General features: G+C 49.7%; 1 protein-coding gene across 2 annotated transcripts in view; it reads left to right on the top strand.

Annotated features, from left to right (window-relative positions):
- RAI2 (retinoic acid induced 2) overlaps positions 1 to 23991 on the top strand; it is an 83096-nt gene extending 59105 nt beyond the window's left edge. Inside the window, exon 2 of one of the 2 annotated variants that reach the window (XM_004597485.3) lies at positions 21995 to 23991. In XM_004597485.3, the coding sequence (XP_004597542.2) occupies positions 22019 to 23620 (1602 nt within the window). In that variant the 5' untranslated portion in view covers positions 21995 to 22018 and the 3' untranslated portion in view covers positions 23621 to 23991. The remainder of the gene's footprint in view (positions 1 to 21994) is intronic. The other variant, XM_058658977.1, reaches the window with a different exon arrangement.
- Positions 23992 to 24300: the final 309 nt, after the last annotated feature.

Below are 24300 nucleotides of genomic sequence, written 5' to 3'. Positions count from 1 at the left end.
TTTTTGGTAAACACCTGTACTTGCGAACTGCTGCTCTGGGCCATTTCTCTGGCTGGCATCTTATCCATGCCCTGCTAGAGAGTGAGATGCTCCTAAATGAGCATCTCAGTGCATGCCATTGACTCTGGGTTGTGTACCTATTCATTAATTGAAGCCCATTTTTAAAAACCAATCAATTGTGTGATCCCTTCAAATGACTACAAATCAAGTCATAATGCAGTGCTTCTGCAAGTTTAGTTTTGTTCATTCTTATTCCGCTGAGTGCTCAGGACATGTTACCAATTAGGACATCGGTTGGTGGGCTAGAGGCCTAAATAGCTTTTAGATGTCTGTACATTGAGATGGTTAAAAGGATAAATGGTGCTAAGTGAGTGAATAAAAGGATGAATATCAACAAGTGAGTGAGCAATAGTTCAGTGAGGCTCATTCTAATCCATGTGCAGTATAAGACATTTTTGCTAATTCATGGAATTTTGACTGGGGTATCTTAAACCCCAATATTACATAGGATGATCCTGTCACAGAGCTTGGGGACAGAGCCAGTGGTCAGGCCCATGTCTTCAAGGTTTGCCATGCCACCAAGTTCTGCCCCTCTCCATCACCCTGAATTTGAGTGTTTTCTTTCTGTCATCCATAAGGATTATTTGTAAATTGGGGTCTGCATGAAGTCAAACTTGGAGAGCTGGTCCAGCTTCAGCTAGTCTATTTGGAGGAAGAGCACCATCCCACTGGGATGTGGTATGTTTGAGGGAATCAAGGCAGCTTGGTTTGTGTCTGAATTATACAAAGGTCTCTTGTCCTCTCTAGAATGCAATTCATACGAAGGACTCGAGGAATAGCAAATTCTAAGCCAAGAACAGTCAGAAGCTGCCAAGGGAAGCTGGTATTCACAGCCTCTGCTGGATGCCATGTGGGCCCCAGGCTGCTCTTAGCTTCTCCACAGGAGGGAGTTGTGGTTCCAGGAATCATGAGACAGAGGGAGGAGCCCTGAGGGTCAGTGGCTCCTCCCTGGGGGTTTTGTAGAGGTGCAGTGGGATCCAGCTGGCATTTCTCATGGATCCACAGGCGGATATGCCCTTAATGGCTTTACCACCATTTTCATTCAACTTCTGGGAGGTGACTCACCCTCAGCTCTGCTGACATTTGGGGCCAAATTGTTATTTGCTGCAGAGGGCCGTGATTGGCCCTGGGGGATGTTTAGTAGCACCGGTGGCCCCTGCCCACCAGATGCCAGTAGCACCTCCCGCCACATTGTGACAGTGAGGAATGTTGTGCCTAGGTCCCCTTGACATTGGGAACAGAGTTGCATCAGGTTGATCATTGCTGGCTTAGAACTGATAGAAACTGGATGGGAAGGGAACAGGTATTTAGCCTAATGCTTAAGACATCTGGGTCCCACACCTGAGTACCCGGGTTCAGTGCCTGGCTCTGACTGGGGATTCCTAACTGCTTCCTAATGTGAACCCTGGGAGGCAGTGGTGGTGGCTCAGCTAATTGGATATCTGCCACCCACATGGGGACCTAGATTTCATTCCCAGCTCATTGCTAGCATTTTGGAAGTGAACCAGCAGACAGAAGTTCTCTCTCTCCCTCCCTCCCCACTTTCCCTCCTTCCCTCCCTTCTCCTCCTCTCAAACTACATAAATAATTATAGAAAGGAAGTGGTGATCTACTGCAGAAGTAGCAGCATCAAATTGGGTGTGATGGCAGGACACCCAAAGTTTCTGCCTCCCAACATTCACTCAGCCAACAGAGGTAGCATTAGCAAGTGGCATATAAAGTGTTTATCTTTAGGGTAAGTGTTGCAGTGCAGTGGGTTAAGCTGCTGTTTGGGGGTATTTGGATTGCACATTGGAGAGTTGGTTGAAATCCTGGCGACTTCGCACCTCTGATCTAGTTGTCTAATAATGCACTAGGAGGCGGCAGCAGATGATTCAAGTCCTTGGGTTCCTGCCATCTATGAGGGAGTTCCTGGTTCCTGGTTTCTGTCTGGCCTCTTCAATGTAGCCCTACTATTATGGGCATGTCAGGAGTGAATCAGTGGTTGGAAGATTGATCTCTCCCCTTCCCCTTTTCTCCCTTCCTCTCCCCCTCTTTGTCTCTCTTCTCTTTCTCCCTTTCTGCCATTCCTCCTCCCCTCCATCTTTCCCCCCACCCCACTACCCCACTCTGTCACTCTGGCTTTCAAATAACAAATAAATCTTAAAAAAAAATGCAAAAGACTTCTCCACCCAGGGTTCTCGTAAGAGGTACCTACTCAACATTTTCTTTTAGTGTTTGTCTAGACCACTATTGCCCCCACCTGCCCTTGATACGCAGTGGTGCGGTCCTGGAGACCTTTGATAACAGAAGCTAGTAATCATAGGCATAGAATCTGGAGCAATGGGTGCAAGTTCAATTCCCAGTTTTGCCTTGGAGAAGCAAGCTCCTGATTATTTTCATTCCTCAAGTTTACTCATTTGTGAACTTTTGATACTAATAACGCCTTCCTTGTAGGGTTGTTTGTGAAGATTATTTGTAAAGGCTGAGAGGAGTACCTGGCGCATAATAAGCAGTTTGTTTATTTTGTAAACAAAATAAATCATCTGAATGACAACCTCTAAGTAAAGCCATTCAACATACATTTAGTGGGTGCTGAGCAAGGCCACACCCTTACCTTGCATGAGCTCAGAAATTGACCATGGCCAGTTGCAACTTAAACAAAATTTTGAGATGTGATTCTGTGGCCTTCAAGGCAACTACGCAGTTCCCTCTCTCGAGTTCAGCACTAGGGGGCTCTGTGGGAGTAGAGTCCACTGTGCTGGCCAGGCTCTCCTATATAGAGGCCCCTATATCCCAATGGACAGGCCACTTGTCTTTAGCGGCCCCATGCAGTACTTTTAATTCAACGGAAGTTGAATGCTGCTTTACTTAGCATCAGCTCAGCATTCCCTGTGACAAAGCTTCAAATGTGTATCTTCAGCTACAGCCAAAATAAATGGAAACCTTTGTTCAATATTTAGGGGCACTTCTGTGAGGAGTTTGCCATGAGTTGGGAACGCTGTCCTGCTTCCCTCTTTCCTTCCCTCTCTTCCTCTGCATTTCAGTGGAGAAAGCTTTCTGAACTGGTGTTTTTCTGGGTCTTGGGGATATAACAATGAACAATGGCAGAGAAAGACTTTTGCCCCCACCGGGAGTTCACATTCCAGATATAGGTGGAGAAGACAGGCTATCTACAGTAGATGGAGGGGGAGGGCAGGCTGGGCTGGGAGTCTGATAGGCGCAGAGGGAAAGCACACAGAGATTGTATTAGACTGAGATGGAGTTGGTGGTTCTTACTGAGAGTCATAGAATCTTCTCAAAAGAAATGATTTTGATCTGAGGTGTAAAAGCTGAGAAGCAACCAGCTATGGAAAGGTATTCTAAGCTGAGGAAATTGCTGCGGGAAAGGTCCTAAGACAGCAAAGAGCTTGGAAGGTTCTAGGCAAAGAAGCATTGTGACTGAGAAGGACTATGAGAGGGCAATGGGATTGGAAAGTTTGAAAGTGGGGCCAGGTCAGAAAGTATTTTGTAGGACTTGGCTTTATTTGAAAGTACAATGAGACCACCAGGGAGTTTTATACAGATGAGTAAAACATTTTTATTTATGGTTAAAAAAAAAAGGAGGGAATGGCCAGCTGTGGTGAGCTCTGCAAGGTGAATCTCTTGGCCAATCTGGCCTGATGGAGGTCAACATGACCTTAGAGCGGTTGCAATGGAGACATGAACAGCTGTTCTCCCAGACTTTCGGTTTTTGATCATAGCATTTCACCAAGGCATAGGTTTTGATATTTGAAGGGATCAATAGTTACATAATATCTGTTGATGCAATTTTAGCCCATTTTCAGGGAGTTCTTTGCTTGTAGTCTCTCTAGTGGAAGCCTCACTGTCATGATCGTAGTAATGGTGTTGGTATTGATACCATGCCTTTTATCCAAGACGTCATTGCTTCCCTGCTCCTCTCTCCTTGGGTGATGTACCTTTAAGGAAACCATCCATGACCCATCTTCGTTGCAGAATGCTCATCCAATGCTGGGGGCTGCCTAAGATTTAGGAGAACCATCTGGGCCTCTTAAAAATAAGCCAGGCAGGGCACGGAGGAGTGACTGGGGCCACCTCAGAACTGTGTTCTCACGCTTGTCTTATGTGTGGTCTTTTCCTTCCCAAGTCCACCCAGCCCCTTAACCTTGTCTGAACTTCTGAGAATGGCAGGAAATCCCTCTGAATAAATCCTTAAAGAGGCATTTGACGAAGCATACATAAACTTGCACTTGGTGAAAAGTGACTGTCGAAAGAAGTATGTTTAGCACAAGCTGAAATATTCCCGTGCTTTTTATGCGGTCTCCCGCAGCATTTTGGAACCCAGACATTTTTTCTGACTGATTGTTCCCTTTGATTCCCCGCCCCCCCCCGTGGCTTTGATTTTGTTATGCAAGAATAATATTTTTTCTGGACTAAACTCCTTGGAAGTGGTCTTACCCAGGGAATGTTTTTAAATTTAAAGACAAATCTATTTCCCCTTAAGTACCTAGAAGTACATTGTCATACAAACGTATTTAACAGCCTCTTGACTTTGGAAAGGCCATTTGTACAAGGTGTTCCTCTGGATTCCAGTGCCATCACTGCCAAGCAATGGTGCTGCCTATACAACCAGGAAGTCCTCTCACCTGCCATGTGGTGGCACCCTGATCCTGAAAGGCAGGCCTGGGGCTTGACAGGTACACTCACCCCAACTGATGGTGCCTTTAAGATGGATTCCCAGGTGAAGTCGTGCATTTTTGAGGAGAGGAGGGTTTTTACCTTGTTCAAGTTGAATATCCATCTTCAGTAAGTTGAACAAAGCTTTAAGATGCTGCCATCTTTGTTCTCACCAGTTGGCAGAAGCCTTTGAGTTACACATTGTACACAAAGGGCACAGTTTGCAGATAACTCATTCTGGGGGCTCTGGTTCAAAATTGCACACCAGGCCCTGCCCTACTGTTTTTTTGTTTTTGTTTTTAATTCCAAAATTACCATGACTTGTTGGCCAAAAATTCCTAGAAGCTTTTTCCTACCTGGAAGAATCTGTCTTCTGCTTTGGCTGCTGAACTCTTGAGTCTGCTGTGACTTCTGTGATAGTCTGTGTAAATCCTAAACCTTAATGGAAGGAAAAAAATGTGCCTTTCACAGAGCGCCTTTCTCCCATCGTCCTACGCAAGCAGAATGCAAGATCACAGTTGCTCTTATGCATGCAGTCTGTAGCTCTGTAGCCCACAGATGTCTCTTTAATCACAAGTGCAGGTACTTGGGAAAGGAGCCAGGCAAAGCCTGTGTTTCCTTGGGGTGATTCCAATAAGTAGATTTTCTGGGTCAGTAGGTATGAATGCTTTTAAACTGCCCTCTGGAAAGTTTTTAACCAGTTTACTTCCTTATCACTCAACAACTGCCATAGTGTTGCATTCATTCAGTTGGTCATTCATTCACTTACTGATTCAGCTTCCAAGACTGGATTCCAGGCTGTAGACCCATACACAAGTATTTATTCATTCCTTCCCTTGCTTGATGGGTGCAGGGAATTGAGACTGTGCCTGCCAGGGTACGGGGTCTAGACTCAAAAGTCTTCCTCACCTTTGGTTGTACATCCCAGCCACCTGGTGAACTCTAGCAAATCCTGCTCTCTCCCAGGCAGGAAATAGATCATTTGAAGCTCTCCCATTACACCTCTTGTGCAGTCAGAGTTGATTGTCCATCCAGAATCTTAAAAAGATTTATTTATTTTTTTATTACAAAGTCAGATATACATAGAGAAGGAGAGACAGAGAGGAAGATCTTCCATCTGCTGATTCACTCCCTAAGTGACTGCAATGACTGGAGCTGAGCCGATCCAAAGCCAGAAGCCAGGAGCTTCTTCCAGGTCTCCCACATGGGTGCAGGGTCCCAAGGCCTTGGGCCGTCCTCTACTGCTCTCCCAGGTCACAAGCAGGGAGCTGGACTGCTTCATGGGATCCCACTGGACCATCATACTGGGCCCCCATCCACATTCTTTATTCTGGGAACTCTGGCCCAACGAAAACTCCTCTGTAGGTCCCCAGTTACCCTCTCTGCTCTTGACATTAAACTTGTCACTTTGATTTGATGATAGTTACCATTCCCCTACACGTTGTCCACTGTGGGCCATGGGAGGCCAGCACAATGCCAGGCTTGTGTTTGAATAGACCAACCATTGCCATGGAAAAACTACCGAGAATAAAAATCACTTTCTTTTCAATGTATTATTTATAATTTCGAATCTAATTCTTTCCATAGTTATTGAACATTCTACAGTGACTTGTTATAGCTGACCCCTCTGGGTGTTTATGCTGCACAAGGAATAGTCAAGAACATTTTTAACATGTTAACCCACTTATTCCCCTCAACAATCCTGGGGCATATTCTCATACTCTCTCTCCCCCTCTCACACACATCCCCTTTTACCAAGGTGGACACTGAGGCATGGGGAGGTCAAGGGACTTGGTTGTATTCACACAGCCATTCAGCGGCTGAGTTGGCCATCTGAGCCTTCTTCCCAAATCAGAAGGATCTGTCTCGAATCTCTTACGTGTTTGTATTGGGTTTTCTTTTCCAAGTGGTGGATATGTGCGGAGGCGAGATCTGCTGGAGTCCCAGCGCTTTCACAGTGATTGTGCGAGCTTAGGAAGAGGAGCATTCGACAGCTTGTTGGCCAAGAGTTGGAGTCGCTGTGGTTGCGTCAGCCGCACCACGTCATCTTGGTTTCATGATGACACAAGCTTAAATAACCCAAAACAGACAGTTCCCACCTGTGCCAAGGGATGCACGGTCCCCTGTCACTATCACTCACATCTGCAGACTTGGGGAACTGTCCCCAGAAAAAAAATGAGAAGCGGGTGAAAACCTGGCTGTGTTTCTGAAACAGCCTGAATCCATCATGTCTTTGAAAATACATAAAACTTCTCATGTGCTTATTCTCCTGGGAGAAGTCAGAGGCTCTCAGAAGTCAATGATAGTGATGGCTTGAGTCGTCATTGCTGCAGCTGCAGTGGAGCCCAGTGGAGGGATGTGAGATGGGAACAGTACGTGGCTCTGTTGCCATTAGCCGAGCTGGGGAGCAGACGGGCTGCAGTCTCTTTCTGAAAGGCAGGGATTAGCCGCCCAGCAGCAGAGATGTGAAAAATCCGTTTGTCATGAAGGTTTAATAGGGAATACAGGGCCAATTTACTCATCTGCGAGTCTGCTGTTCTTATCTTGTACTCAGCTCAGAGTTTCAAAACAAAGTGAGCAGGTAAACCTTTTCCATTTCAACCTCGATATTTCTGCCCACATTATTAGGAATAAGAATTCTTGCCATTTATTGAAGTGAAGGGAGTGTAATGAAAACATATGATTGATTAGTCTACCACTGGTGTATTTCTCAGAGACTTTCAGGCTAAGACTATTTTACTTTTGCTGATATGATCAGAACAATCAACTCAAATTTCCAAGATCATCAGCAGTATGTCCTTGGCTGATTTTCAGGGTAAATATCACATATAACAGGAAAAATAATTAGGAAATATTCAGTTGATTTTTGCTGTGGCACCAGGGAATTACCATCCAAGGCCAGCAGGAAGCGTAGGTGTCACATAGGTGCCAGTGCGGGAACAAACGAAGGACTCATGGACCACATGAAAAATAAGAAGCATTTTTAAAATAAAACCAAAAAATGAGCCTTCCATGGAGTAGTGTCATGAGCCAAGGACGGTGATTATGCCAATCGTATGCACATGAGGTCCCACATTTTTAAAAAGAATGCTGATTTGACTGTAGGGGAACCCTTCTCCAAATGAGAGGTTTGAAGAAATGATCTGGAAAGATCCTTGGAGCCAGACATGACCCTATGCTGAGCATTCATGAGGCATCAGGCCTTTCCTACTTCACCAATATGAGGTGTTGTTTTCTATTATATAGAAAGGCCACTGCAGCTCAGAGATGCTGAGGCACTTTCCCGAGGCCACACAGTTCTTTTTATTTTTTAAGATTTATTTATTTTTATTGGAAAAGCAGATTTACAGTGAGGAGAGACAGCAAGATCTTCCATCCTCTGGTTTACTCCCCAAAGGGCCCCAATGGCCGGAACTGAGCCGATCCAAAGCTAGAAGCCAGGAGTCTCTTCCAGGTCTCCCATGCAGGTTCAGGGTCCCAAGGCCTTGGGCCTTCCTTGACTGCTTTCCCAAGTCATTAGTAGGGAGCCGGATGGGAAGTGGAGCAACTGGGACACAAAGCAGTATTAGTTTGGGATCCTGGCATGTGCAAGGCGAGGACTTAGCCTGTGAGCCATTGTGCCAAGCCCATCATTCCCTCTTTTCCTCCAGATACAAAGCTTCCGCAGTACTTTTGGCCTCAAGCCTGATCTCCAACCCATACTGAGGCCAGCTTTCCTTGAGCCCTGCTTCAGGTCATCAAGCAGTTGGGTTTGGGGACTAATGCCACCACACCTTTTGCACCAGGAGTGATCCTTGTCTCCTGGCCACCCACAGATACAGCTCCACTTCCCTTCCCCACATGGGAACCAGGGAACCTAGCGAGCATGTGCACACACACACACACACACACACACACACACACACACACGAGAGAGAGAGATTGAGACCCAGCAGGAGCCTTGCCTCCCTGCAGCTCTTCCATGATATTTTCAATGGCTCTGGTGAGATCAAGGGGTGGAGTGCTCGGTGAGTGGTCAGGTGAAAGGGTGTGAGGACTCTAGGCACGTGAGTGACTGCCACCTAGAAGAGGCTGGCAGTCGTGCACTGCCTCCCCAGAAGGGTCCTGAGGCCATGTGCAGTCCATTCTTCCCCCTCCTCCCCTGAGCAACTGCTCTCTGGTTTCTAGCCCTGGAAATGTTTCTGCTTTTTTGATTTCGTGTCCATGAAATGTCCTATGCTTCCTATGCGTTTGTTGTTGTTGTTTTATCTGACTTCGTTCTCCAACTGTGTTTGAGATGTCTCTGTTGTAACTGCATGTGGCAGTAAGTGGATCGTGGCTTTGGGAGCTGAGTGGGTATGTGGCATGGCCTATTTTCCCATTCACTTGGATTGCTCTCAGTTTATGGCTGTTATGACTAGAGCTATGATAAACATCTGTGTGCAAGTCTTTTGGTAAATATGTTTCCATGTCCCTTAGGAGGATACCTAGGAATGGAATTGCTAAGTATATGAGGGGTCTTCATAATGGTCTGAGGCAGTGGCATGTAGCTCAGTGGTTAGTGTGCTGCTTGGAGTGGAGTGCCTGGTTCGAGCCCCAGCTCCACAGCTAACCCCCTACCTGAGCACTATTGCACACCCTGTGGGGCAGCAGTAATGGCTCAAGTGCTTGCCACCTGTGGGAGGCACCAGGATTGAGTTCATGGCTCCTGGTTTTGACCCCAACTGGGAACCATTAAGAGCATATGGGCAATGCAACAGTAGATGGGACCCCTGCCCCTGTCTCTCAAATAAATAATATTGTTTTTAAAGTTAAAAAGTGTCCTACGCCAAAAACAAAAACAAAAGCAAAACTATGTGTGGATTTCCTTTTTTTTTTCCCTCCAAAATAAGCTGACCTTGCAATTCCATTTTGCCAAAGACTTTTCTAAGTACTCTCATTGGGTTGGCAACTGATGAACTTTATCTGAAGTAGCTAGAGTTCTCCAAAGGTGTGGCACCCCCTTACTAGCGTGGACAGATGTTGCCTCTGGTTCCTATGATATCAATTTCTGGTGTCACAGTCTTCTTAAAATTTTGTCATTTTAATGGATGCTATATGATTGCTTAGTTTTATTTCTTTTTTAATTTTAAAAGACCTTTTGAAGAATTCTCAAACAAGTAAGTCGGTGCCGGTTCAGCTGCTGAAGCAGTGCCCTGGGTGGGAGCCTGTGGTCGCATTTTGCCAGACATGAGGTTTCCACTCACTGTCTCCATCCCCAAAGCAGAAGCCTCCTTCTGGCCCTGAGGGCTATGCAGGCTGTGGCAGGGCAAGCTGAAGGCCAAGGCCACGGATGGGCAGCTAGAGAAGGCCAGGGGCAGGCAGGAGGGTCTGAGTGGGGAAGGGAGTGGGCCTGCTGGGAATTCAGAATCACACCACGACAGCTACAGGACCAGTCTGGGGCAGATTGTGGCCCACGCACCGTCACTGATAGCCTGACCTGTCAGTATCCAACAAGCACACACCAGTTCATAGGGCTGTTCAGGGAGTCCCAGGCAGCCGTCCTTTCAGCTGCCATGAGCATTCAAAGCAGATATGGCAACATTTCTGAGGCAGAATTTCATTACCTTCCAGTTGGCATTGGCAACTGAAACATTTTCAAAACTGGTTGCCAGGCATAGGGCCAGTTAGGTAGCCAGCTTCAAAATCATCCCTAGAGGCTGGCTTTGCTTGCTTTGCTGGCTTTGCTGGCTTCCTCAATCCCATCCCCACAACAGGCTGAGGATTGTTTCTAACCTATCTCAGGCAGCCCAAGGGTTCTCAATGTCATGGTTTTTACCCTTTTCTTAAGCCATCGCACTAATGAGTAAGCCATGGATTTTTACCACCGAAGAAAGCATTTCTAAGATTTCAAGTGCTCTGAGCCAAGGATCTAGCATCAGTGAAGATGAAGAGAGAACTGGAACTCTATTAGCAGTTTTGGGATGGGGTGGGGGTGGGGCTTCCTGACTGGAACTTGAATGCTGTGCCCTGGGTGCATGCCCTTGGCTGTGAGGACAATGGTGGCTGACTAGCCATGGTGGTATAGACAAGCAGGGCCTGGTTGTAGATACTGTATACTCAAATGCAAAATATTGTTTGGCAATTACTGTAAGGCAACTTATTGATATCCTAGCCCAAGTCAAGTTTTTCTGGTGGCAGGGATATTTGATCAGCTCTGGTTTGCAGGTGGTTCAAGGCTCCGCTTACATTTATAGCAGGGCTTGAGGCAAGTCTGGGGTCCACTATTTATAAAATGGGGTCATTGAGAAGGTCCCAGAAGATCACTCCGGTGTGGCCAAGACCCAACTGTGTACACTACAAGCCCTGCCTTTGCAGGGGCAGTTGGTATGGGGGTATCTCTGAATGGGTCATGCTTGCCTAGAAAATCAGTTATGTAGGCCACCAGGGGACAGATGGTCTGAGGAAATGGTGAAGTCCCCCAGGAAACAACACATTGGCTTTTGTAGTGAGGGATCTGGCATGGGGGGAGGGCTGAATGTGCTTACCTCCTTGTTGTTCAAGCCATCTATCCAGCAAGATGGTCATGGCTAGGCCTGGGACCAAAGCTCAGTTCTTGTCAGAGACAGAAGACATTCCTCAGTCCTCCGTCCATCCCTGTCCTTCCCTACTCTCACCTGCTGCCAAGAGCCTTTGCTCTCTCCCTCTTGCCCTCAGATCTGCATTTCCTGCAGCACCAAGTGCTCTTGTTCTGGAAAGCTTGTCCCTCCCTTTTCCCGAGGATCACAGCCCAGTTCCTGCAGGAGGGGCAGGTGGGCAAGTCACACCTGCAAGGTGAGACCAATTTGCTGGAGTTGTCAAGAAACTAAGATGAGAACCTAAACTTAAAATATCTACCAGGAGACCTGCACATGATAAGTCAGGTGTCAGTGAATGGTTTATTGCTACCATCTTGGGCATGCATGTGTGACAGTGAGTGAGGAAGAGGAAAAAGACGAAAGGGAGAAAAGGGAGACAGAGAGGAGCGAGCTTGCCAAGTCCTGGAAATTCCTTTTTCCTCTCAACCTGATTTTTCTCACTATTAGGTTGATGGGTCTCTTGCTCTGTGATGCCTGTGAAGATGTGAAAATCATGTTAGCTGCATTGGCTGTCCTTTAGGGCCCAAGATTAATTGCTGGGGGGCAACTCTGAACACCCTTTGGAAGAGCTAGATCCCCCCTCATTTTCCACAAGCCCTCACCAGCCCTGGACTCCAACTGCCCAGAATACACCCACCTTCTTGTGCCTCCCCCACCTCTCCTATGCTTCTGGAAGACTCCTCTGTTCTATCTTCTTTGCTGAAATTCTACCCACATGGCAAGGCTCAGTTCCTATCTCACATGCAGGATTTAAGGTTTGAGGACTAGAAATAATAGAGGAGGAGCAGGTGCAGATGAAGAATTGATGCAAATCCTCTCTGGAGTCTCCCCCTTGGCCGTTAGATATCAGGTGGCTTCATTCCTACTTGGCTACTTTGTGTGTGTGTGTGTGTGTGTGTGTGTGTACACAAATGTGTATATGTATAAGCACATGCATTGCAGAAGAACTGTTCCACTAGGGAAAAATGGGAAATCACACCTAGAATCTGGATTACCAGCTAGCCAGATGTTAGGCAGCTGCTCTTTTTCTTTGTATTGTTTATGCTACATTAGCACCAACCATGGTGCTCGCTTTAAGATAAATAGAGTGAGTTCCTCAGATTCCACAGAGGGTGTTGTTCAGCTCTTGAGAGAGCTTGCCTCTAGGTAGAGGGATGCTTTAGGCAAAACCCAATTCCAGAAATAACTCCTCCCGTTAGAAAGATGAACACTCCCAACCCTCTCTTCCTGTATTGTCTGCACACTTTTTGGGCCGAGTTGATGATGATGATGATGATCATGATTAGGCAGTATGCAGGTGATGAAGTGAAGTCGTGTTTGTTTATTTACTGGTTTTGGTCCCTAAGTTGGAACACAAGATCACCAGAAAATGAACTCCCTCTGTGAGTCATCCTAGCAATATCTTGCAGTCTAGTCAGTACAAATATGAATAGCAGAATTTTCTGAAGGGCTCTACTTCTGTTTTAACAAAGGGACACATTAGCCAAGCTGACCATCTCTTGAACATTCTGCTTTGGCAAGGAGAGTCATCCCTGGCCTCCTGCGTGCCTTGTTCTCCCTGAGATCTTGAGTCACGCACCTTGCCAGCCAATCCCTCTGTGGTGCGTCTTCTTGCCACCAGGGAAACGCATGGGTTCATAGTGGGCTAAATTATTGACATTTCCGTATTTGTATGTTCAGAATTGGAACTTTACCATGGATACTGGTGGTGCCCTTCCCTGTCTCAACAGACTCATCTTGGTAGCCCAAGGGTAGCTTCCTGCAAAGGCTGGGGACTCTCCCCACACATTTGCTTTTGGTTTTCAATCTTAAAAGCACACTTGGCCTGTGTTCCGAGCTGGCCAGGAGCGTCATGGAAGAAACGTGTCCCTTAGGAGTGGCCCTTGGCTGGGGGTTGGTGGATAAACAGTTCGATTTCCTAGCCGTCAGTGGAGAGCATGCTACGGTGTGTGTTCTGCCTGCACTCCCAGCATTCCCCAGCACGCTGGAGCGCCAGTTGCCCACAATAGGAAATCGGCCTGATGACAGCGTCCTTCCTTTTCAGTCTCACTGCTCCACTGCATGGCCAGTGTTTTGTGGGGTCTTTTTCCAATCAGCAATATTCGGTCTGGGTCCTTGCCTTAGGATCTGCTTGGGGGGGACCCCAAGCTAACGTCCACCACCTGCTAATGTTCCTCATTCTGGGTGCTGCTCACGTCTGTTCCCCTGGCAGACACGTCCTCCAGAGGCTCCTGTCGCATGGACAGTGTTTGCTGACTGTGAAGGAATGCACAGTGTACTCATAGTCACATCCCTTCTTAGCACTGACGGCTTCCGGCTGGCGCTCTGCTGCAGCCCCTTCGGCATTTTTAACCTCAGGTGTTTTTTGACAGAGGCAATGCTCTTGGTTGTAGTAGGCTCTTGTTTCTTGATTTGATAGGACACAACCACTTCCGATTACCCAAGGAGAGGTGACTGGGAGACATATTGGCCAAAATGAAGACAGTACTCCAAATGACGATTAAGTGTTTTTGTTTTGTTTTATTTTGGGTCTGGGATTCACAACAACCTAGTCGCCAGTGGATATGGTTAGCAATTTTGAGTTTTCTGCTAAAATGTGACCGCCCTCAAGTCCCTCTGTGCTTTTGCTTCTGAACGAGATGTTTTTTGTTTTTTGTTTTTTTTTTTTTTACCCCTCCACCGTGTCCCTGGTGCCCCAGGCTCACCTCACCCTTTACTGTAGTGGGCAGCAACTAAGCTGTTACAGCTGAACAGTGCCCTCTTGTGGCCAGCTATGTCACTTTCATTCAGTGTTTCTTGGGCTTTTGTTTCCTGGTTCTCTCAACAGAACCAACTCTTCCATTTGGATATACAATATGCACTTTTTAGGTTATTCTTTTTCAAAATTCTGTGCTTCCTCCATTCGTCTTACCCTGGCCCTTTTCTTCCCTTCTCCACTCCTCCCTAGTTTTTATGAGAAAATGAGCCTAATCATCACTAAAACTAAGAGAGCTACATAGGCCTTACGCAAAGGAGCGGGAACTCCGTAGGATCTAAGGTGAAATTATGCCTTGCCAGGGCAGTAAGCCCAGAGCGTGAAGTTCCCAACTAAGGTACAAAAGGGCCTGAGCCCCAGACTTCCAGCCTTGCAAAATACAGAGGTTTGTGCATTTGTTGGTTTTCTCCGAATGTTTCATTTGTAATATTGTGACAGTGGTGTTCTGTTTTCACTGTGAATTTCAGCTTGGTTGGTGGTTAAGTAAGGTTTGGAGGGCTGGCCTGAGAATTTTGCTGTGGTAAGCAACTTCCCAGCTCCTAGCAGCTTATGTAAAAGGAACCTTTGGACAAACTGGGTTACGCAGGCACCAATGCAGTCCAAAGCGAAGGGACATTACCCAAGATGCTCAGGGCAATTATGGCTAGTGCAAGTGAGAATCATGTCAGCAGTGTCAGTAACAAGAGGGTAACGGTGGTGATGCTGAGGATGGCAATGGCAAGATGGGTGAAGAGAAATTGGATCATGATGACAGTCCTGAGGGTGTTGCCAGTGACAGTGACATCAAGTGTGATTTACTGAGTATTGTGCCTAGGGTTTAGATGAGCTCCTTGAGTCATTACAACTACCACATACGATCAGCGATTTACCCATACAGAGCAATGGAGGGTCAGCCCTGATCGGAGCACACGGCTAGCAGTGGGAGTTGGCACTTTAGCCTGCCTGGGCTCCGAGCCTGTGCGCCTATGCACCCTTGCAGGGTGAGGCAGGCGCTGTCTTCATGCCAGGGTGCTCCGAGGGGCTCCGGGACACACTGAGTACGGGAAAGGCTGGGCAGTCCAGGCCTTTGCGCTTCGGAAGCCTGCACCCCTCCATGGCAGTGACCCCTCAGAGGGTCTATTTCTGGCACACTGGGTTCTGGAAAATGTCCTGCTAATGACATAGGATTATAAACAGTCCTTTTCCCAGAACAAAAATTTAACCTTTGTATCTCAATCTAATTACAAGTATTTGCTATTCAGGACACAGGTTTCCCTCCCCCCAGCCCAGAGCCCCCCACCTTTCTTTGTTCCCTATTTAAGAGGTTTTTGTGTTGCCAGAAAGATCGGCCCCAAAACTTAGCTCTTTAAGATGAACATCCCTGGCCTGACACCTTCAGTAAGAGCCAAGCCTGTGTGTAAGATGCCCACAGTGGCCCCGGCACTGCAGGGGCTGTCTGGCACAGGCATGAGGCCCTGGCTGGATGGCGGGACTGGCACTTGCTGACTCTCAGGCCACTGCCCGGGTGAGTGGCCTCGGACAGCAGTGGTGCTGAGGTGTGTCTCCTGCCTTCCCCAGCTGTCAGTAGCAGGGAACCCTGGGAGTATATGAGCTTGTTGGAGAACTTGGGAGCCAAGTCTGGCAAGAAGGCAGCATGCATGCAGAGGAAGTGGGACCAGGATGGGGAAATAGCAAGTGTGTGCCTGGCACCCCATGGGACACCTGATTGCTTGTGGAAGAATGCATGCATTACAAAGGCTGTGGGGGCTCAGGCAAACACATAGGTCCTCTGTGAGCAGGACACAGGTAGCCAGTAGTATAGAGCAAGATGAGAAACAGACGGAGGGCTGGCATTCTCTACCAGGGCAAGGAAAGAGCCAGAGCAACCTGATGGTGACCTCCTTGGCCAGCATCCCAGATCCCTCTTGTCCTTGGCAGAAGGCAGAGGAGCCCTGGCCAAGTGACCCTGGACTTCTAGTTCCCCATACCTGCCCGTCCTTCCGTGTCTCCCGGCCATTCTGCCTGCCTTACCAGCAGGCACCACTCACTTGTGCGAGGCCTCCATGAGACTGAATCCCAAGGGTGCAATAGGGCTGGCCCAGAGTCAGATAGCACAGGTGCATCTTGGACCCATGACTTCTGTTTTGATGATTTGTTGAGTAGACATCAGTGGCTCCAGGGGCGTTGCTTCCTTTCAGCAAGCTCCTTCCGGCATATTGACAGTTAATCCAATGACGTCACAGATTCTGCTCCTGGGACTGGTGAAGGGGGGGGGGGGTGCTCTCTTCCCGTGGACCAGCTGTGCAGACTCTGACCTGCGTGTTGGACTCAAGAGTTCCTCAGTGTCTTGGATCGGATCCTGCCCCTCTAGTGGAGGACCACAGTGCTGGGAATCAGCGTCCTCTGTGTTGGGTGAACTTGAACAGTCACTTGAACATGACTTCTGAGACCAGGAGAGATAGCAGAGGCCATGGGCCCGCTGGAGCCCTTGCCAGGCCCAGGGGAGATTCATCCCTCCAACTGAAACATCATGTCTCTATTCCTGCACTCCCTCAATGCCCACACAGATGTACACATATATACGCATTATTGCAACATATCTTCCTATATTTATTTACTGCGTACACTATAAACTAGCAAAATGGGAATAAAAGGAACGAGGCAATAAACTGAACATAAAGAAGTTTTACGGCGCCTCGGCATGACCTTGCCTCCTGTCCCCGGGAAGACCTTGGCGCATCCTGGTGTCCATGGCCTGTTTATGACGCTGGGGCCCACCTCTTCCATTTGTCCTCAGTATCTGAGCAGAGCGAACACGAGCACTGTGTCCTCAAGGGGAGAACTAGCTCACAGTCCTCGCTTACCCTCACCAAGGTTAGGCCAACTCCATCTGCCTGGCCACCCTGTGTTCGCCAGTTGAGTAGCATGTTAAGGAACTTATTGCCAGGGCTAATCTGGGCTGAGTCCTAGTCCTTTGGAAGGGCCGTACAGGACTCGGGATGTAAAAGGCCCGTGAGGTGGGTGACTGGTTTGTGTATTCTTTGTTTTTTAGCCAATTTGGGAACACATTTATGTGACAATTATGTTCTCATCTTTGGTGATAAGGCTGATGTTTAAAGCTCTGAAAATTTAATCACCGGGACAAGTTATTGACAATTATTACACCCTATAGGGAGAGCAAAAACAGTTTTTCTCCCAGTTGGAATTACTTCTTAGATACTTAGTGCATCTCAGGTCCTTAATGGTGAAGCCATGTTCACATCTGTAAAAAGGACAAAAAGGATGCTTCCCAAACTCAGCTCCTAGTGAGTGGCTGACATGTTTAACACAGAACTGGACCAGTCATTAAGGGTGCAGTTCACATACTAGCTGGAAAACAAAATGAAAGACCACTGTTGTGGTGCAGTAGGTTAAACTACTACTTGTGAAGTTGGCACGTGACAGCAAAGTTCAGGTTGGTGTCCCAGCGGTTCATTTCCACTTCAGCTTATTGCCAACGAGCCTGGGAGGCAGCAAATGATGGCCCGTCTTTGGCTCCGCACCACTCACACAGGAGATCCTGGATGGACTGCTTGGCTCCTGGCTTGGGCTTGGTGCAGACGTGGCTGTAGTGGCAGCTGGGGAGACAGGTGTGCTCTCACTCCCTTGCCTTCTCACATGCTGCTCTCTCCAATCCAAAAAAGCAAAGCACAAAATGAACTCCAAACTGGATGTGGGTAGAGGTCGGCAGGACTCCTCCCAGGGGTCTCTGGGGAGTCAGCCATGCCTCCGGGGTGGGACGTGCCCACAGGGAGCTGTAGAAGCAGAACGAGGAAGCACTGCGAAGGCTGGTGGCGCACTGCCTGCTGCTCTGGCCTGCCAGCCGCAGCTCCCCGCTCTTATCGCACATTCCCCTTACCCAGCGAGTTTCTGCAAACTCAGATGCCCGGGTTCGGCCTGGGGAGTGGGCCCAGACGTGAGCCTATTGTCCAGGCTCCCAGGCCATTCCAGTGTGTGGCCAAGCCTGGGAGGCGGTGGGAGGCCATCACTTCTCATGCTTGAATATCTGCACAAATCACCTGGCGGCTTGCAAAAATCCACAGCCCAGGCGAGCGGGCCTGGGTCATGGCAGTTCTAGTAAGCTCCCAGGTGCTGCTGCTTTGCACAAGGACTGCCAAAGACCAGCCAGGGTTGAGCAGAAAAGGACTTTGACCTACAATACTGCAAAAGTCACCAAGCTGCTGGTCATGTAAACCTGGAGAGCAGGTGTCTTGGCAGAGTTGTCAGGATCGATTTTCTGCACTGCTTGATTGAGGAGAGAGACTTTTGATAGAAAAACCTATCTGCTTCAGCAGCTAAGGGGAGCAGGGCATACCTGCAGGGTGCTGGCGGGCACCCCTGGGACCAGAGCTGGGGGCCCTGGCTCCTCCAAGACACCCAGATTGGGAGAAGGGCCTGAGGCAGAGACGGCGCAGCCAGAGTGTCCTGGTTGATGGGGTGGAACACTGCGCTGTGGCCCGTCACTCCCATGGACAGTCCCTCCCCAGCTGCCAGGTGGCCATTCCCACAGCTGCCTCCTGCAGGGCCTGTGGGTTGCACTAGCAGCTGGCTGGGGGCCAAGTGAGGGAGGGTCTGTGGGGTCATGCATTCCCAGCTCACCCATCTCGCATCAGCCACACTGCCTGTGGTAACGGGTGCAGGCGGAATGGATGGGTGACCTCATTTAAACCCATGTGAAAATCATGCTTTTGCAAAACCCAAACAAAACATCCCCTGTCACCTCTGAAGAAGCTCATGCTTCCTCCATGGCAGCAGGAGCACTAGCCATTAATTGGTGCCTCCTGCCAGGACACTCCTTGTTTTGAAGAGGTCCCCAGCCCACCTTCTGCCTGCCTGCCTGCGCTGATGAGTGGCGCGGCTCGGGGAGGGGGGGACGGGCTTCCACAGCCTCTCCACTCATTACTGGCTTTGCAGCTCCTTGTCCTCAGGGACGGGACTTGCCCTGTGAGTCTGCAATTCCTGAGCTGCTTTTTATTGTCACGGCATCTCTAGGGCTTGCACAGCAGCCTGAGTGCTCTGTGCCCAGAATCCCTCAGCTGCTAACCCATGTTGCAAAGGCCTACCTGCTGGCAGGGGTGACAGTAAGAGGAGAGGTGCAGAGAGAAGGTGGGGGTTGGAGAAGGGCATTTCTGGGGGTGTGGAATAGCACATCATGCTTTCTTCACTTAGGTCTCCTGGGCCAGAGCTTGGGTGGCAGGTGGCTCTCTAGGACAGGGGAATGCTCGCACTATGCCCTGGCTGAGCAGGAAGGCACTGCTTGGTGCCAGGACTGTAAGCTGCTCTCCATGTTCCTGCACCCTTCCTGTCTGCCATCCCACTAGGCCGAGGCCTCACTGCTAGGGACTCAGTGCCAGCACAGGGCCTGGTGCCCTCCCGTGAAGTGACGTGTCTCAGGAAGGTAAGCTGGGGGCAGCTGGGCAACCAGAAGTGGGCTGCACTTGGCCAGGGACACCAGCTCTGGAACGGAGGGGGACATAGGAAATGCTTGTGAGAAGGAAAAGAATGCTACTGCCGAGAGGTGGCCCTTGGGGTTCCTCCAGGAACTAGGAAGCCTGACCTGGGGCCTGGACTCTGATGCCCAGCCCTTGGGCACCCTTATGCTAGTTATTGGACTGCCCTACAGATTTACTTTTCCCTTCAACGAAATGGGTCTGGTTCTAGGACTTCTCTAGCATGGTTATTCTGATAGACCCAGGCAATGCACAGGAAGTACTCAGCAGGGGGCCTGGCACACAGCCAAGGCTCAGTGCATTTTATCCCTTGTGGAAGGCTGCTCGCCCTGCCAACATACTCTCACCTACACTCTCAGCAAGAGAATTCTGGGCGAGTTAGCAGGCCCAGCCTGGGTCCAGGTAAGGAGGAGAGCGGGCTCCCAGAGGGGACCACAAGAGTGAGTGTGCATGCAAGGGGTAGGTGGAATGAGGAGCCAGAAATGTAAGTGCTCTCCCTTAGGAGGAGGCAGCAGCCAGGAAAGGAGGCTGGCGGGCACCGGTGGATGGGTGGTCAGAGGTAGCTGGTGTGAGAAGGCAGCCACAGAGCTGGAGAGCCTGAACATCCCAGGAAGCCTGCAGGTTGCACAGAGCACGCATAGCCTTCTCCCGCAGGCTGGGGGGTGACTGCAGGTGCTAAGTCCAGCCACAGCTGCCTTTGTCCTCAGCAGCCCCACCCCACTGCCCTTCAGCCTGTTCCTACTTCCTGAGGAACAGGTCGGGCCCTCTGTAGTAAGCCTTAGGTTGGTGGGGCCCTGGCAAGGCTGCCCCTGCTCACACAGCCTGGATGCCCTCTTGTGCTAGCCAATCCCCATCTGATCACAACCATGAGCCTTCACCAGGCCACAGTCTCCACCCAAAAAGAACCTTGTGCTGTTTCTTTCACCCATGCCTACATCTGTAGCCTGCAGCAAAGGGCCAGCATGCAGTAGCATTCAATAAGTTAACTAGATGCACGCAGATGGGCATGCACGTGAGCTGGGACAAGCTCCTAGTGGGGGCAGGCTGCATCCCACCTCTGCTGCCAAGGACTGTGGACACAGCACGGTGTCCAGAACGCACTGGAGCCCTCCTCGGCAGCCCCTGGGTTGGCAGTCATTCTCCACAAAGCTCTCGGCGTGGCATCCTTTCCCTTCCTGCCCCCTACCTCCAAGAAACTGCTTACTCTGTGCAGTTGACGCCTGCAGCTATCAGAACTGTTCATTTGTTAAAGCTGCCCTCCTGTGGACAGGTATGCTAGGCCACCCCTCTTTGTTGTTTGGGAGGGTGTGTTGGTGATCTGGGGCGGGATGAGCGAGGTGAGATGACAGCAGCGCTAGATGGCCAGGACAGGTGAGGTCAAGATTCTGCATTGCCCAAGGTAGGCCCGCAGAAGGAAGGCTTATTGAGTTATTATTGAGCTCAACCAGACTCCGGGGCTACACACATCTCAGAGCCAGACATGGTGCCTGCATTCTCCATGGTAACAGGGTTAACTATGGATGCGTTTCCATGGAGAGCCATGGCGCAGCTGCAGCTCTGCTTCCTCCAGGAAGTATGCGTGCTGGGCTGTTCTAGCGTCCAGGAGGTGGCCACCACGCCGCAGAGGGCACAAAGGTCACTAAGGGATGGGCTTTCACCCCTGTGGGTTTCAGTTTCAAGCCAGTGTGTCCCTTTCTCCCAGCCCTGGACTCACGGACAGCACCTTCTCCGGGCAGCTCCATAGTACGGCAGGCTGCAGGTCAGATGGACAACAGTGCTGGGCCCAATGACCACTCATGTGTCAGCCATCTTCACCTTGCTCAGCAGAGTGGGTTTTCCTGTGATCGGGGCACATGGGGTGTCCTTGGTCCTGGGAAGACAATGAAACCATTGTGATGACCCTGGGTTTAACCCATCACTCTTCCTCTTGGCAGATCTCCCAGTTTCTCAAAGATACAGAGATCATATGTGATTTTCAAATACTTCCAGAATTACTGCAACAAAGAGCTTCAAAGACACCCTTCTCCCATCTTCATAGACCATCCCAGTTTGACCAGGCTGTCTTTGTCCCTAGAGGAAAATCATCTCTGGCTGCTCGTTTGCATCTGAACAAATCAGAGCTCCATACATTTTGACTGTGCCACAGTCACGTGGAGCAAAACCCTGCTTTCCTCAAAGGCTGAGTGCATGGGTGAAGCCTCAGGCTCCGGCTTCCATAAACCCCATCTAACCTCAGTCGGCTGTCTGATGCTTACCTCATCTGTGTTGGTAGCCTACTGGTCTGTTAAACTAGGGCTCCCCTTGCACAGCAGATCACATTAGCATGCTCTGTAGATGAGAACGTATCTGTGATGTGCACCTGTACACAGGAAAGAGACGGTAATCCTGCAGAGCTGTGGTGAGAGCGTCTGAGGCAGATGTAATTGTTCTCTTAAGAAGACTCATGTTGTATCTTGCAGGTCAAGTGGCACCCGAGTTGAGTGATGGATGACCTGCAGGCCCAGAATCTGCCCATGGACATGACCGATTCCCCTCCTGCCCTGGCCAATAACAGACTGGAGAATGGCATGGCCCAGCTCATCACCACTGAGGCCTGGAACATCAACTCCACTGACTTGGTCAAGAAGGCCCTGGTGACTGTGCCGGCCCCCTCTATTCTGACCCCGCCTGCCGAGTCCCAAAGCGGCATGGCTCTGAAGGTGGCGGCCACCGTGCTGCAGCCCCTGTGCCTCGGGGAGAGCCCTGTGGTGATGCCCATCCACATGCAGGTGGAGGGCAGCTCGGCCCCAGAGCTCAACCCCAATGCCAATGCCACATACGTCATGACCACTCAGGGCCCCGTGCAGCTGCCTGTGGTGCTGGAGCAGCACGTCTTCCAGCACCTCAACTCCCCTCTGGTCCTGCCACAGGAGGCACCCTGCTCATCCAGCACCATCCACAACAACCTCTTCCAGGGAGCCGAGGACTCGGACACACAGCCGCAGCTCCTGGACCTGCGGCTCCCCAGTCAGCCGCAGGAGCCCACGCTGCCGTTCGAAGCCGTGCTACAGAATCTGTTTCCCTCCCAGGGCACACTCGGCCCCCCTCCCTGTCAGCCTCCTCCTGGCTATGCCCCCGTGCCGCCCCAGCCCTTCAACTCCCCTCTGTCCCCACTGGTCCCTCCAGCCACCCTCTTGGTGCCCTATCCTGTGATTGTCCCCTTGCCTGTGCCGGTCCCCATCCCCATCCCCATCCCAGTGCCTCACAGTTCTGAATCCAAGTTCAACCCCACTTTCCCCAAGCCGCCCTCTTCCTTCAACCTGCACCCCTTTAAGGGCAGCCAGACCCCCCTGGAAAAGGACGAACTGAAGCCCTTGGACTTGCTACAGCCCAAGGAGTACTTCCAACTCAGCCGCCACACGGTCATCAAGATGGGCAGTGAGAACGAGGCCCTGGATCTCTCCATGAAGTCCGCAGCGCCCTGGCTGAAGGCTGGCCAAGCCAGTCCCACGGTCTTCCAGGAAGACACAGCCCTAGACCTGTCGCTGGCTGCCCACCGCAAGCCTGAGCCTACCCCTGAGACACTATGTGACAGCAGCAACTCAGCCCACAGCCCTGGGCACACTCACATTGTGCTCGAGAAACTTGCCTGTGCCACGGAAAAGCCCTTGGCCCCTGCCGCACCCCAAGAGGCCGGCACCCCAATGGATGGCCGTAGCAGTAGCAACAGTGCCTCTGCCACCGCCTCCGAGATGCCTAGCCAGCCCAGCGGTGAGGTCAAGGCTGAAAATAACATTGAGAGTACAAGCGAGTCCCAGGCAGCCAAGGTCATTGTCTCCGTGGAAGACGCCGTGCCAACCATCTTCTGTGGCAAGATCAAAGGCCTCTCTGGTGTGTCCACCAAAAACTTCTCCTTCAAAAGAGAAGACTCCGTGCTTCAGGGCTACGACATCCACAGCACGGGAGAAGAGTCTGTGGGAAACTCGGAGCCACTTAGGAAGCCTGTCAAAAGCCGGAGCATAAAGTTAAAGAAAATGAACTCCCAGGAGATACACACACTGCCGATCAAGAAACAACGGCTGGCCACCTTTTTTCCAAGAAAATAAAGAAGGGCTTTTTAACATTTTTATGATTATAATATGGGGAAAGGTGCATTGGTTTTATAAAAAGGCATTTAAAACAAATTATCTTTGTTAATTATTTGGGGGGTTAGTTGGGAAGTGGAAAGGTGGGTTGCCTTTAGAGGCCCTGGAAGCTGGGATCGTTTTCTTTTTTAATTTTTGACTTTTCACAAATGAGTAAATAAGAGCAACCTATTTTTCAAGCAGATTGCACATTTTTTGCAGCTTTAATGGAATAGTGGGTGAATCAGAGGGGTTAAAAAGAAGCTATTTTCATTGTCACAAAGTGCTTTGATGATGTAATACCTAATAAAGGGTAGGATGACTATTTCACAATAAATGTTTCTTTGCACTAATTGGTTACAGCATTGTGTCATTTAGAAAATGTGCATTCCGTAATTGGCATCATTTGGGCACAAACTCTGGCTTTGTGTTTAGAGACCTAAGCTCTCTGGGCATATTGGCAGAGCCCACCCTCTGCTCCAGAAAAGCCCAGCAGGAGTACGGATGCCCTTAAGCACGTACCTTCCGCCTTTAGGTCACCCCCCACACACATACTTTCTGTCATTTGTAAAGCTGTGGCAAGAATAGGGAGGGGGGTGATTTTTAAGAACTTGAGGCCCCTTCCAGTTCACATAGTTCTTGGAGAGAATTCTATGCCTACA

This window comes from Ochotona princeps, chromosome X (genome assembly GCF_030435755.1).
Source record: "Ochotona princeps isolate mOchPri1 chromosome X, mOchPri1.hap1, whole genome shotgun sequence".
Lineage (NCBI taxonomy): Eukaryota > Metazoa > Chordata > Mammalia > Lagomorpha > Ochotonidae > Ochotona > Ochotona princeps.
Note: the sequence above shows the minus strand (reverse complement) of the source record. Positions and strands in the feature narration are given on the sequence as shown.